Here is a 16,370-nt window from a genome sequence, read left to right as displayed (position 1 = left end):
ATATTTACTTTCAGCAAAAATTGCTGTCTACATAATAGTTAAACTATATAACTACTATATTAAACTCTTTGCTTCATTGCTAGCAAGCACCAAAATCTCTGTTTTACTTAATAATGTATATTTTTTTTATATTCCTAACACTATTGTTTGGATTGAGGTTACCAATGCATGAAAACAGTATTATCACATAAATAGTATTTATTACTTCTAACCTGTAAAAAGGCCTTGACTTTATCAGCCTCAGTTACTAACAAGACAAAATAAGGCTTAAAAAGTAAAATGCATCTCTTCACCAAGTGTTTCTTTTCATGAGATCAAGAACAGCCATTAACTTAGACTTTCACTTTTAGATAATCAAGTACACTTTAGTGGGGAGTTGGTTAGCTAGTTAAGACTCTTGAAAATCATCATGTGCATGCGAGCCCACACATTTCTCATTCTTTAAAAACTTTTATCAACTTGGGAAATAAAACACACACACACCCCTTGAAATTTACAATCAATGTATTTACACAGTCATCTCACTCATACCTAAATTACATGGAAGTTAAATATTAATACTGTACAATTCATCAACTTGTGATTTTTATTTATATTTCATCTCACGTTTATGTACAAAGAGATTGACGCAGACACACGCTACATATGCAAGTGTTAACCAACTGCGAGACCATGAAGTCCTGTAGCCACTCGCACGCGCACACACGTGGTAAACTCGGCTCGTCAGACAGACGTGCTCCGAGGGACGAGGTGTACTCACAGTCGCGGAACGTAAAGCAAGTGAGCCGACAAGAGTCGGCGCCCCGACGCAAGGACAGAAGAGAAGACGTCACTCGTCGAGCACGCACACACAACAAGCCCACATGAAAGCACAGCGGCGTTCGCTTTCGGTTTGCGGTCCGAGCTCCCCGCTGTCGGCGAGAGACACACACACAGACACAGAGAGAGAGAGAGTGACAGAATGGGAGTATTGTCACAGCTTGTAGTGCTGAGCCACCAAAGAACAGGGTGCAATAGACCCTAGATAAAAAAATGCACTAGTGCACAGCATAGCTTCAAAACTAAAATACTGTGGCGATACATTGCAATCCGCACTAATGGTGGTACTATGTACGTACTTTTTTTTTTTACGAATGTGAAGAAACTAACCTACAAAATAACCAGAAAACAACCGTACAGGTGTCAAAATGGCAATACCACAACTTTATTATTTGTACGTACATATAAATAATCCAGAACTTGAAAACAAAAACTGAAAATTAGATACGTTATAAAAAATTGTAAATCATCTTAATACAGAAACTGAAACACACATCTTTAATATTATCTTGCAAACTATCGTCAATGATGAACTACAAACAACATTTTAACATAAGTGACTATATGAAGGTGAGAGAGAGAGAGCGAGAAAAAAAAAAACCCAATTAAATTGCAGCAACCAAATCACACATAAAACAGTAAGAAGAAGATAAAGAATGCTGAGCAAAGAAAAAAAAGTTTAAAACGAGCAACAGCCAACTTGCAACATGTCGTAAAGCATCGCATCTAAGCGTCAGAATGCATCAGTCAAAAGCCAATGTTACGGTTTATGACAATGGTTAAAAACATGTAAAACATCAAAGCCATTCTTCAATAACGTGTATAAGGCTGGAAATTTCACATAAAAAAAGAGAGTGTGCAACTCACTTTTTCGCACAGAGCTGTTTTTTTTTTTTAAGTTTTATTTTGTGGAAAAAAAATAATGACATGGGGTGTCCGGAATAATTTTCAGAAAACATTTCTGACACCAAATTTACTATTACGGCAGTGAAAAACTACTTCCCACATATTTTTCTGCGTACTGAACTATTCTCCGAATTTTCTGAAAGCCACAAAAATTCCAAAGATAAATTTACTTTTTAAGATAATTTAACAACAGATAACTCACTTCATTTAAAACATGAGGCCACTTGCCCTTGGGCACGGAAGTAACAGAACTCTGCTTATCTAAACACAAGACTAAAAAAATTATGGGTAGTATTTTATGAGGAAATCATGCAATTGTAGAGAAACTAGTTCAGGGTGTCTACACACATCTGTAATAAAATTTCCAAGCCTTCCTTGACCAAAATGTTTAATCCTCCCGACTAATTTTTAAAAATAATTTATCTATTTTTGCAAATTTTCTGGAATAAATAAGGAAAATCCAGCTACCATATCTCCAGACACTGCCTGGTTTCCTTTCTACACTTTATTTCAAACAGAATCTTGCATGCACCATTTTATAGTGCTCACCGTACACTGAAACACGTTAAAAAAAATGCTTTCAGAGTATGGGTGGTAGGTGGCAGACCGGAGTATGTAAATTTCCCCTTGAATTACTACCACAGGAGAATTTACATGACTTTGCAGGAATTCAAGTAAATTCCCTGAATTTCCCCCGAACAATTCCAACTTCCCTGTTTTTCCAGAATGTGGACACCCTGCAATAACAAAAGACTGCTTTGATGTCGCTCACGTATCAGATAAGAATCTAGGAATCAACACCCGTATGGCTGGGGAGAGTGGTTGGAGTTGCAAGATGTCCTCTGCCCATTGCACTCTAGCAAACAGACTAGGGGAAGGGGTCGATGCCTGAAAATGCTGGACAAGTCGTTTAAAAGCAAAAGATCAAAATTAGCGTAGATAGTAATTTTTCTTTTTTTAAATTAGTAGTTTAAAACAATGAGACCATATGAAAAGAAAGTGTGACAGATAGAAAAAAAAAAACCAACATGTAAGTGTGGTGGTTACAAGGATGAAAAACAGGCTCAAGTTAGTCAATTCCTTCCCCAACCTCCTTTGTGCAACAGCAACATAAATACTGCAGTACGTGCCGATTAGGTACATGCAAAAAAACAAAACTACGGTCTCACCATACCTGTCACGTAAGTAGCAGCTTTAAGATATTTAAACTTGCATAAAATTCTAACCTTGTATATGCTGGAAAATATGGTTTGAATCATAGCACAACTACTTTGCTAATAATTTTTTTTATGATGATTTTTAATGATACAGTCTGAAAACACACAAACATGAGATTATTTTTGAACATAACTCTTGTGTTTAGACTTGATATTGTTGCCAACTCATAATAAGAATACTGCCATACAGCAAGGCTTACCAAAATGCTACACCAATGAAACTATTTTCAAGAAGTCAAATCAGAATTTGTTTACAAAAAAAAAAAAAAAAAACCTGTACATAAAAATTTTGACATTCTCGAAACAACTATTTTCAACAAGTCTTGAGTAAATACATTTCAGTTCAAAAACTTCGATTTCTGCATCTTGGCTGTTCATGCAAATGCTGGGTAAAAAAATAAAAAAAATAAAAAAATAAATAAAATCTCTTACTAAGTAGCAGACTGAAAGGTAACAGTGTACAGTACGGACTTCGAACATGCTAGAAGTAGATACGGCTGCTCAGTCAACGACGCCAGTAATTATGGAAGCGAAGTATGAAACCAGGTCCAAATGGAAGTACCACCACAGCGTGTTAAAAGGCGGAGGCCCATAACCCTGGGTTGAGTGGCCCGGGAGGGTGAAGCGGAGGCGGGGCGCTCACAGCACACAAGCGGAGAACACTCCCATCATGCGTCAGCCCAGGTCTCCCCCGTTGTCGCGTCCGCCGCCACCCGCGCTGTAGATGGCCGCCCGGTAACTGTACCTGTTGGCGGCGGAGCGGCGGTCCGGCACCGGCGGGGGGACCACGCAGTCGTCGCCCTCCGCCGCGCCCGCCGGGACATCCAACTCCGGGAACTGGGCGACCCTGGACCGCAGCAGGTACGCGTACGTCTTGTACCTCTTCAGCTGGGGACAAACACACACTCCACGTCAGCACCTGAATATTATATTCAAATTAAAAACTTAAATCAAACTGACATCGTCCCAGGTGCTTCCGTGGCTCGCACAGGTCGTTATGCCACCTCGGTGCCTCACCGGTCTGCGTTTTGGTCGGGTGGTCAAGTGTCTCGAACGGGTGCAGGTCGATTGTCATGGAGAGCGGAGATTGACTCGAGCCCTGACGGGACCTGCCAGTACGCGCCAGTTGGCCTTCACCCCCTCGGCGCGAGCAGTCGTGTGCGACTCGCGGAGTTCGGCGATCGGCGTTCGTGTGCGGACCGAGAACGTTTCAAGCTAGTCGTGTGTGTGGTCCAACCACTCCTGCCTGCCACGTGGCGACGTCACGACCACCGAGAGAGAGAGGTCTCGCGCTGCGAACTGGCCCACAGCAACCACCACTAATAAAGGTTAGTTGGCGCCCTCAGACACCACCCAGCCACACATCAACATCGGCAGGACGACAAAACATATATTTTTTTTCAAATTAATTTTTGAAATACATACTGTTGAGATACTGCATTTTCACAATAAAAAAAAATTGGTAAAGGTTGCCTAAAACGGTGACATTCGGAACAATAAAAATAAGTTGGCTACCATTTGTAGATTAAAAGTACATAATTCAATAAGATATCAAGACACATACATTAAAAGATTACTTCTTATGCAGTTTGAATCAAGTTTTTGTTAAATGCTGGTTAATTCCACAATTTAACTTGCAGTCTGGTGCTATAGGGTGTACTAGCTGCCGGACCCGGCTTCGCACGGCTATACTAATGGAAAAAAATTAAGCCACATCTCCCATTTACAGTAATGGTAAATAAAAACTAATTCAGTGTTAATTTATTACAATGCTGTATAATGTACCGGAGAGAAAATGAATAGCACCGATGGTTTCCCGACTCGTGCACGCAACGTACAACTGATGTACCTGTACTTCGCTACGGTAGTCTACAGGCAGATCACTCTTGCGCCGCTCATTATAAATGCCCCTCTTTGTGGGTACGCCACTGCCGCGCAATGCCTGTTGCCATGGAGATGCAGAAGGCATGAACAATGCAAAATCCTGTTCTCATGCAGACAAAGAACCCACTGTTGCCTGGTTTTAACCACCCATGGAATCTAATTTTCGGAAAATGTCATCCTGCGTAACATAAGGAACATTACTGTGAAGTTTCAAGTCTGTAAAATATATATCATTGAAAAAAAAAGGGCAATAAAAAAACAAATTAAACACAGAGAGAGGGGAAAAAACAATAGTTTAGGTTTGCGATTTAAAGTGATAAAAAGTATTTAAATTAGGGATGTATCGATATTGAAAAACCGGTTACCGATTACGATTAACAATTCACTAAAAAATTCAAATTCAGCCGATGTTCCAAACCAATTAAGAAAACAGATTATATTTGCCCGATTATTACATACATAAATTAAAAAAGAAAGCAAAGAGAACAACATTGTGATTAAAATTGATGTAATGCAGGCATGGACCATAAGTGTACATACGTATGTATAGAATGCAGACAAAATCATTTTTATTTACATAAATATTTAAGATTTTGGTAAGCTAGCTAAGGCATTGCACAAAACATTAATAGCTATAGTTAATAGCTTTCAGATTTTTGTGAAGAAATACAAGCTGATTGACTTTGTGTGTCGCCTGACAAGGATCACATGAACCAGATGGTGTTGTACTCTCAGACACACACATTTCGTCTTTTGTAACATCCTGCATCTTAATTTTTATATAGTGGAATCGCTTAACATGGCTCCACATATTACTTATAGTGAAAGACGTTTTGTTTCCGTGTACGCCACCACGTGATATTTTTTGAGAACAATATTTACACAATGCATATTTATCATCCGGCCCGGATCCTAAAAAAAAATATTTCCACACAGCACTGCGACTAGGCGTACCCATGATTATTATGCAACATAAAATAGTGAATGCAATGTATAAAAGCTCTTAACAAATATTTATTTTGGTAAATGCCAACAAATAGAAAACTTAGCAATATATACTGTAATATTTGATCAAAGAATTCGTCACTCCGTTTACGTAATGTATGGACGTGCATTAGTGACTAGAAAACATTAAAACAATCTACAGTCGCCGAGTCGTCTTCGCTAACACAGACATTACCAATATTCGAAAAATTAATTTCGGTCGCAAACAGAAATATTCCTACAACCTACCACCAACTATCGCAATCGTGAACTTTTATTCCTGGTTAAATATTTGTTGTTAATATACGGTAAAAATAAAAAGTAAAGAAGACTTTCCCGTTATTAAAGCGACTTCAATCATAATAAAAAATAATAGAAAAAGGTTCACGTATACAACGGAAATTTTGGTGACGTGAGATCAGTTGGCCATTGTTTTTGTTCATCACATGACGTACGTAACCTAAACGTAAAATGGAGATCTTGTGATGATGTTCAAATAATATTATTGTTTTATACTGTTTTATGTGTTGTATTTTATTACAAGCGGCACTCAAAGCAGTTGTTTGATGCATGGAGCTAACAATAATGGAAATACTAGCCATACATGCTAGAAGAAAATCGTCAATTGAATAAAATAAGAGTATATTTAATTTATTAGACGACAAAGTTTCTGAAACTTTCAGCGCGTGTGTAGGCCTACAGTCTGAACGGTGTTTCATGAATTAAACTTAAAAGAGTTTACTATTTACCGTTAAAAGAATATATTAGTATCATTGGCATGTTTTTCTTATAATGCTAAGAGATATCTATGATAAATATAATGAGAAAATGTTGACAATTTTGTCTAAATAATCGGTTGAAATATCGCAGATTAAGATTAATTACCGATTCTCTATTATCAGGCGATTACAGTTAATCGGGATTCGAATCGGTACATCCCTAATTTAAATACTAATTGAACTCTTATGAGGGTTCTGATTGCTTCGTTGTTAATATCACACGGGTGTTTTTTACTTGTATGTGAAAATTAAGAATGATAAGGCATCTAGTGCGTGGCAACAATGTTAATAGGCAATAGGAAATAAACTTCTAGAACCTGCGGCATTGCCAACACACACTTTGTACGTGTACTGCATGTTGTATCTAACCCCCTCCATCACATTGAATTCTCTATTGGACTTTTAGTAAGGATCCCTAATGTTATTGATAATATAATATAGCCTATAGCCTTCCTTGATAAATGTACTATCCAACACTGAAAGAATTTTTCAAATCGGACCAGTGGTTCCTGAGATTAGCGCGTTCAAACAAACAAACTGTTAAGCTTTATAATATTAGTATAGATTAACTTGCATTTTGGTGGTATATGGGGTATTAACTTGCTTTTCGGTTTATTTCGGTTTTATCGCAATTAATCATAATATAATCTTGTCCCTACTGATAGGTAGAGCAAAAGGGGCTAATTAAAAAAAAAACCAATGTACGAAACCAATATGATTTATTCAGAAACTGATTTGTTTTCTGCTTGTTTATGGGTAAAAAATAATCTGATTACGTATTATTTATTTCCACCTTTTTAATCTCTCTGTATTTTTCATTATTCTTGCACTCTAAGTGTGAAAAACATTGTAAAACTGTATGATGAATTTTTATTTGAAAAATATCTGACACTCGTAAATAATTCAATATTAGATTTGAAATAGGATTAAAAAAAAAAAAAAAAAAAAAAAGCAGATGCCTCGATACAGCAAAAGGAAAAGAACTGGCAATGGAAAGAAAAAAGAAAAACTTTGTTGGTTCCCATTTTAACAAACATTTCTACCACTTTTAAGAATGGCAAACTATGCAGTTAATTTGGCTGAATGACATTTTCCACCATTTTTTTTAAATTTATTTTAACGTATTTTTTAGTACAATTTTTTATTCATTCACACCTTTAGGGTGAATTTCCCTAAAAACAAAATGCAATTCAAATGTCAATACGTACATCATATAACACTGAAATGAACATAAGTAAACCATGTAACTCACAAATGTAAGTAGTATTGGTCCGAATGTAAGGCGACCATTTTTACATAAACGAGAGATGCAAAAATTGGAAGTCGCCTTATTTTCGCACCCAAGACGTCAGAACCGCAAACATTAGTTCCAAGCTGAAAGCTACAGTAGAAACATTGTTAAACAAAATGTTCACGATTTCTTATATTAACTAAAACTTCGTTACCTCACACGGGGAAAACGATAAATCCATCCAATATTGCAGTAATTCACAATTGTTTAAAGTTAAAAATTATATTTGTTCTTGAGTAAAAATGTGAATGTTGAAGCATCTCAAAATGGCAACCTTTTATTACACAATTCATATTTGCACCTACTTTGTGTACAATCGCGTGTTAAAATTTACGGTAATTTATCTTCAGATTTTTAACGGAAATATTTGTACTAAAATATCACAGCTATTTTCTGAACGATTGTTTACGTTTACAAACATTTTGGATGTAATGTTTGGAAATTCACAGCTGCCAACTGTCTTTCCACAATATTTCTTTGTTGTAAAACGAACATTGCCGAACACGCACGAAGACGCCATATTAACAGGAATTTGGTACGTTGCTTCAAAAGCTATTTTAATAATCCACTCTTTATTTAGGTAAAAACCTTTCAAACAACATAATTATCATAAATTATTCTTTAAAATTCATAGGACAGAGACTCTCTGTCAGAGAGTAATATGGACAAATTTTCGCGGTCACGTAACCGAAGTTATTCATGGCCGTATGCTTCATCATGGCAGCTAGCCACTTGTTTTGTTCCGGCAAGCTGCATTCTTTGTTTACTTTTGCCGACCTCCGTAGCGTAGTCGGATGCACACTGGCTTACGGTGCGAGGGGTCCTGGGTTCGAGTCCCGGGTAAGGCATGGGTGTACCATATATATTCTGATATTTGATAACGATTTGAAATTGAGATACACACTGAATATAATGACCCTTTGGCCGTTGGCGAAAAGCTGTAGGCCACATAATTAAATTAAAAAAAAAAAAAAAAAAAAAAAAAATTACTTTGTTACGTTTAACACACTACTAAGGGCCGGTTTTATGACCTCCGGCTAAAGTTCCGGCTAAAATTTAACCACAGGCTAGCTCTTATTTCGGTTTTATGACTCCCTGTTAACGTCTACCTTCCAGTTAAAGACCCGGCTAACCTAGCGGGTGGATGAACCGGCCGCTAGCTGCTTAACCGGAGGCTAAGCAACAGAAAATAAAATGGCGATGTATCAGGCGAGGTTAGTTGTTGTTAGTGATGATGACTATTTGAGGAATTCTATTGAATATTTGCAGGATGCGATGGAAGAATTTATTACTAAATGTAAAATGCTTCGCATTCGTCAAAGTTTTATTAAAAATTACATGGCATGAAAGTGTAGTCACGCTTTTCTATTCTCGTCGAGTCGTGTATTATTATTTGACTTTAATTTATCACGAAGTACATAAACGTATGCTATGTATATAAACTTAAATGTTCCTGCTTAAGAATATGTGTAAATAAGTGAATTTTAAAATTGCAAAACGAGGGTTATTATTACCGGTAGGTACCTATAAAATGTGTGTTTTCGTGGAAGTTGTATCTGTCAATTTTTATTCGTAATACAGTGGACATATGCCGGGAATGAAATGCACTTCATACGACTTCAGACGTGGTTATAATTCAATGAATACAATTGAATGTGAAAATAAATGTTACCCAATTATCCCTTCCCTATCTTACAAACCATTAGGTACTTATTATCTACCTGCCACGCAAGTGCAAAACGAAAACAGCACTGGAATTATTCTGTTTACCGTATCCAAGTTTATCCCTTGATCCTATCGGCATGACCCTTTATATGTTGGTCTTGTTTTACATTATACTTGCTGTTTTAATTTAGAATGTTGAAAAATCCTGTACACAACACAAAATACCTAACATATCACGATGCAAACAAATTATGTCAGGTCTTGTAAAAATATATTTCTTTCGTATAGATTTTACAATCATAATTATTTCTCCAGTGAATACTATATCTAGTATCTCTCGATCTACTAAATTAAAACAGCAAGCATCCTATACCACAAACTAATTCCATCAGGATCAGATTAATTTGGATACGTGATACGAAACTATTAGTACAAAAATGAAACCTACACCAGTGAAATGAAAATCGACAAGTATTTTCCCGAAACGGGGTCTATATTATTTGATTATGAAATAAATTTATGAAAGAAATAAGTGTTCTCTAGCAAAAATGTCATCCCTATTATTTGTTGGTATAGAATTACTTCGTTAGTTTTGGCTTAATATATAACCTAACAAAATCATGAGTTTCAATACAAGAGTAAAGTTGAAAACACACGGTTTTGAATCGTAAATTGTAATTTTATGGTTTAATACAAAGCAGGTTTGACGTCAAAGTAGTTTTTGGTTAATTTAATTATATCTGTTGCAAGATAAAGTTCGCGGCATATTTCTTTACTGCAGCTGTAAACATTCCGAATCACAATACAAACAAACAGTTGACTAACATTGTACCAGAAAAAATAACTGTCTTGCAACAAAAGTTACCAAGTTCTGTTTTATTTCATTACCAACACACCCATTATTACACCACACGCTTCGTCAGGTTCCGGTTAGCCAACCGCAGGCTAAGTATGGGTCATAATACACCCCTCGTTCGTTAACCGGAGGCTAGCCTTACCTGGAGGCTAGCTAACCTGAGGATTTAGCCGGAGGTCATAATATCGGCCCTAAATAGTAATACGTCTTGTTCTGTGGTAATACGTAGCTTAAGTGAAACGGAAAGTTAAATGCTTTATTTTAAGAGTGATTAATAGCCATTGTAAAAATTTTAAATTCGTAGATACAGTAAACTGTGAAAAATGAACAATCACACATCGGTGGAACGGCGGGGAACGAGCTCTGGACAAATAAACAGCTCTGAAGATGACAATTATGCAGCTTCATTAGAGTAAACATACGAAACAATTTCTGGTGTAATACTTAAAAATGTAAATATTTTCTAATTGTTTTCTTTTGACTTTTAGGGTAGGCCATTCAAACTTTTTTTTAAATAAGTAATGTTTTAAATATAAATTAATTGTTATACATAAATGAAAAAAGGATTTATCAACACAAAATGATGTCTAAGGAATTTTCACATTAATTTCTACCAAAATTATTTTTACATATGTTTGGCCTCCTGAAACTGCAGGTCGCCTTATATTCGGGCCAATACGGTAAGTCATGGAATGAATCTAAATTTAAAATAAACTTTGGTTTTACTTAAATCATTGACATATTATAATTAATAACCAAAATTCAAGACAGCACATAAGTTAAAAAAATTAAGGCATTGTCTTACACACCATGTTATTTTTATTTTTATCTTCATTACTATTGTTTGGACGTGTAAATATTGTGTGTCATTTAGTGTATAGTGTTTGAAACATTTGAATTTTGAACTTCCCGCGCTGCTTGCTAGCAGCGCCAAGTTTTTCAAGTTGGCTGCCTGCCAAGGTGGGTAGCCCTGCAGCTTCCGGCAACGAAGCAACAGTTGTTGTTGAACCATCATGGCGGTAAATTGTGCTATCGTGCACGCTTGCTGCCAATCGAGTTGTTCGCGAGTGAATCGTTATTAATTGTTTCGTTTTATATGGATTTTACAGTCTCGTACGTCTCTATACAAAACAACTATTATTTAGGAGGGTTTTTAAACACAATAACTCCCGAACACTTGTAGTTCAGTCACTCACATTTTCAACAGATATTCACCAAGTGAAACATTATAGGTAGGGGCAGGCATTTATTGCGAAAAGATCTGAACACTTATTAGACTGCAACAAGATATACCCGCACCTGCGTTTTCTTCCTTGTGATTGGCGGCCGTCTGCGAGAGAAGTCATTGCCGCATTTGACCGAGCCACTCAGGTCGCGTTTACTTCCACACTGAATCACTGTGATTGGTGGTGTTACAATCTATATGTACCTGAGAGAAACTCACCCAATCATGAAACACAGAAGATGCTATAGTGTTTTAACTTTCATCTAGTCTCGAAATCTTTTCGCGAAATCTGCATGCCCCTGATTATGGGTGTAAAAACTGTACAAGTGATAATAATTGCATGACTTTCCACAAACTTTACCTATTATTACACTAAGTGAATATTTGTTGAAAATATTTGTGATGACAACAAATGCAGAAACAGTAAAAGTACTGATAACCGAAGTGTGACTCTCCTGGAAATTGGACCAATGATATTCATGTTGTACTACAATTATCAGAGAATCTTTACATCAAACAGATGTGGTACTTCTCAATCGGTGGAAATGTTCACACAGCTACCTCAAAGTGCAAGAAAGCGTCTTTCTCCTTGTAGTTCTGCACGGCAAGAGACTTGGCGTTTCTCTCGGGTGGATGTTTGCGGTGGTCTTCCAACTCAGTCTCCAGCCTCTGGACTCTCTCCTCATGGTCACGAAGCTGTTCCCTCTGAAACAAACACAGCATTTCTTATTGAGGTCTCAGAGTATTATGAAAATAAATGACATTCATGAATAATTTGATATTTAATTTGACATTTCTAATCAAATAATTTTTATAATTATCAAATACTAATGGATACATCAAGTGGGACTAATGCTCAAAATATTTAAAATAATTAAAATATGCATAATGTATGAACCTAAAGAGATTTATTCATAAATTGAGGTTGTTTTCTGCAACATACCACTTAATTTTTATATGTAACAAATATGTGAGTATAATACAAATTATTATTCTATCAATTTTTTTTTGCCTCCTGTGAAGTGTGGGAAGAAAGTAGTTTCATTATATGTTTAAATTTGATTAGAAAGATATTTAATTTTAGTGAATAATTTTAACAGCCTATTTTATTCAAATAACTATATTTTATTAGCCTTACGACAACATGTACAAAACACACAATACAACACATGCACAGCATTTCTTACAATCAATTATCTATGACAATCAATCTATATAGAGCTTTAGAAGTACTACATGTCATTATTATACAAAATTGCTTAAATTATGCTAGTTTGTATTTAACTAAAGAATTATTGCATCTGCTAACAATTACAACTAATAAATACATTGTTTACTAACACACTAACCCTTCAAAACATTCTTAATGCCTTGAAAATGATACAGCTATAACTAATGTTTACAATTTCCTAAAAGCATATAAATCAGTGTGTCTAAAAATAAATGGTAAACATATTTCAGTACCTGTCAGAATCTTTCAATAACAATTTCATATGAATTGTTTTATGATGGGAACATTGCTATGAAGAAATAAAAAATTTAGAAAAATTCAAAATAGATCTATGTATTTGCAAGAACATACTAATTTTTAAGAAAGAAAACTAAACCTTTTCACATATCTTTTCATATAATTTAAGTGAAGAGTCTTCAGCTATAATCCATGTAGGCTATGTATGTTTAAAGTGCGTCATCAAACTGACGTGAGGCGTCAGAAATCAAAAAGGCAATTTAGCAAATGGCTGCTACAAATTAAAATTTAATAACTTCTAGCACCATTGCTGTTTACTTAGGGACTTATTATGACTTTGGCAGCTAGTCCTGCAATTTTATAAACTTTATCATGGCCCCTCCCTATAAGTTCACTTTCTGCATTTCTGTGATGATGAGAAATACATTTTAAATTGTATCGGAAAACAAAACCCCACCCAATTAGGTACTTTTCAGTAGAATAAAGATAGGAAACTAACGTAAATAATAGGTTATGTATATATAATCATAATAAGTTTATAAAAAAGTGGATATAATAAATATTGCTAGGGTTTGAAAATTCTTAATATTCACATTGTAAAAAAGGTGCAATTTTAGAAATTTTCACCCACACAACCAGGCATTCAAGTAAAATGTTTATATATATAAATAAAAATCAACAAAGTTTGCAGTCACAATTATTGTACCATCAGCAACCAATAAGTTTGATTATCAGATAGTTTAATACAGGGAAGTAATCAAACGTCAAGCACATTTATATCTCAGTTATTAATAAAACGCTGCTCGGTCGTACCAGAGAGAGCTTGGTGTGGCTGCAGGGAAGCAGCGGCCTCTGGAACTTGCGCTGGGAGCCCACCGCACCCGCGAGGGGCTGTGCTGAGAAGCTGGCGCACACCAGGTTGATCGTGTCTATCCACGACTGCAGCTCCTTCGAGTCGCTACACGCCAAGGCACAAAAAAGTCTGGGTATTGATGGCAAGTGTCAACAATCTCTGGTTACCAACAGATAGTACAACCCTGCTATAATGTTCCTGCTTATAACATCATGTCGAGTCGCTACACGCAAGGCACAAAAAAGTCTGGGTATTGATGGCAAGTGTCAACAATCTCTGGTTACCAACAGATAGTACAACCCTGCTATAATGTTCCTGCTTATAACATCATGTCGAGTCGCTACACGCAAGGCACAAAAAAGTCTGGGTATTGATGGCAAGTGTCAACAATCTCTGGTTACCAACAGATAGTACAACCCTGCTATAATGTTCCTGCTTATAACATCATGTCGAGTCGCTACACGCCAAGGCACAGAAAAGTCTGGGTATTGATGGCAAGTGTCAACAATATCTGGTTACCAACAGATAGTACAACCCTACTATAATGTTCCTGCTTATAACAGCATATTGAGTCGCTACACGCAAGGCACAAAAAAGTCTGGGTATTGATGGCAACTGTCAACAATCTCTGGTTACCAACAGATAGTACAACCCTGCTATAATGTTCCTGCTTATAACATCACGTCGAGTCGCTACACGCAAGGCACAAAAAAGTCTGGGTATTGATGGCAACAGCAAGTGTTAACAATCTCTGGTTACCAACAGATAGTAGAACCCTGCTATAATGTTCCTGCTTATAACATCATGTCGAGTCGCTACACGCCAAGGCACAGAAATGTCTGGGTATTGATGGCAAGTGTCAACAATATCTGGTTACCAACAGATAGTACAACCCTGCTATAATGTTCCTGCTTATAACAGCATATCGAGTCGCTACACGCAAGGCACAAAAAAGTCTGGGTATTGATGGCAACTGTCAACAATCTCTGGTTACCAACAGATAGTAGAACCCCTGTTATAATGTTCCTGCTTATAACATCATATTTTTTAAGTACCAACATTTTTCCCGTAAGGACAATGTATTTATTTCCTATATATAACATCTCTCTAACAGTGCATTTCATGCTTAAAACGCTTGCTTTCTAAAAATTAATTTAAAAAAAATATTTAAAACATAACTATTCCAACACTTACCCCATCTATGAAGTTTAACATGTTAAAAGGTATACTTTACACTTTACATACATTTTTGTCCACAATCACTGTTTTACCATGAATGTAGATTGTTCAAATAGGACTTATGGAAAAAGAAATGTGTGCACGCCAGAACATCAAGCACTACACGTTAGTGCTGGTTAACGCTGTGTATTCAATATAGAGAAGGTACAAAGGTACATAACATTCTCTGTTACGTGTCCGTTGGTAACCTTTTCTTGGAAGAAAAAAAAATCCTTCCATTCTTTGCCATTCTTGTGTGTTTTCAGATGTACGTACACAGTCGTTTGCCAAGTATTTTGAGGGGGGGGGGGGGGGGGGAAGGTAGGAAATATTTTCTATTGCTGATAATGAGTTTAATTTATTTCATTTGTAGGTAGGAATCCCAAAATTACACATTTGCAAGCGGTGAAGCAATTGGTATTACCTAGGCATTCCCATTCTAAACGTCGTCATCACGAACCATTGGACAATTGTACAGAAATTGTGGCAGTGGTCTTTAAAGACAATTAAAATAGAAGCTGGAAGCATGATGAAGTTGAAAAATTGTGGGCTTGGCTAACCAAATTCAAGCATGGAATGTAACCATCAGTGGTTTTAACATTACATTTTTTACATACCTTGATGTGTCAATTGGTAAAAAAGTTAAAACATTGACAAAAGCTAAATCAATATTTCCTGCTTATAATGTTTGCTGCTTATTCCCCCTTGTAAAACATTACAAAAGGGTTCTACTGTATTTCACATTATACATGTTAAAAGGCACAATTACTGGCCAACTATTAAATAACGAATTTTTGGCTTCTCGGTTGAGGCCACGAACCAAGAAGCCACAAACTAAATGAGACAATGGCCAAAAAGCTTTTGATACATCTCATCACTACTTACAAATAAAAAGACAGAAAATCCTTGGATTGGTTATTCAACGGCAACCTACCAATGCAAAGTTATAAATTAATAACCCTCACTTGAACTAAAGGCTTACACCAAAAAGCTAGATTTAATTGAGCACAGCTGAGCAATCAGAAAACAACGTACAAATACGCTTAATGGGTTATAGCCATTTACACTTACATCACAGCCACGTAATGGGCATCATAATTTTAATATTGTTTCCTTTAAAAGTAATTGAGGATTACCTAATAATTTTTTTAAATTAAGTCAATTGAAGAAATAGCAGCAGATTTCTGATTTTGTAACAGCCTCCA

General features: G+C 36.1%; 1 protein-coding gene across 8 annotated transcripts in view; it reads right to left on the bottom strand.

Annotated features, from left to right (window-relative positions):
• Nucleotides 1-16,370, bottom strand: part of LOC134528320 (PH and SEC7 domain-containing protein) — a 129,540-nt gene that overhangs the window by 13,429 nt on the left and 99,741 nt on the right. For 4 of the 8 annotated variants that reach the window (XM_063361845.1, XM_063361848.1, XM_063361851.1 and 1 more), the window contains exons 12-14: nucleotides 13,908-14,052; nucleotides 12,188-12,331; nucleotides 3,688-3,830 (exon numbers count right to left, since the gene is read on the bottom strand). In XM_063361845.1, the coding sequence (XP_063217915.1) occupies nucleotides 3,688-3,830; nucleotides 12,188-12,331; nucleotides 13,908-14,052 (432 nt within the window). Of the gene's footprint in view, nucleotides 1-2,671; nucleotides 3,831-12,187; nucleotides 12,332-13,907; nucleotides 14,053-16,370 lie in introns of those variants that run through there. The other 4 variants (XM_063361843.1, XM_063361844.1, XM_063361849.1 and 1 more) reach the window with 1 other exon arrangement.

The sequence above is a fragment of the Bacillus rossius genome, chromosome 1 (genome assembly GCF_032445375.1).
Source record: "Bacillus rossius redtenbacheri isolate Brsri chromosome 1, Brsri_v3, whole genome shotgun sequence".
Classification (NCBI taxonomy): Eukaryota; Metazoa; Arthropoda; class Insecta; order Phasmatodea; family Bacillidae; genus Bacillus; species Bacillus rossius.
The sequence above is the reverse complement of the archived record's forward strand: the minus strand, read 5'-3'. Positions and strand labels throughout refer to the sequence as shown.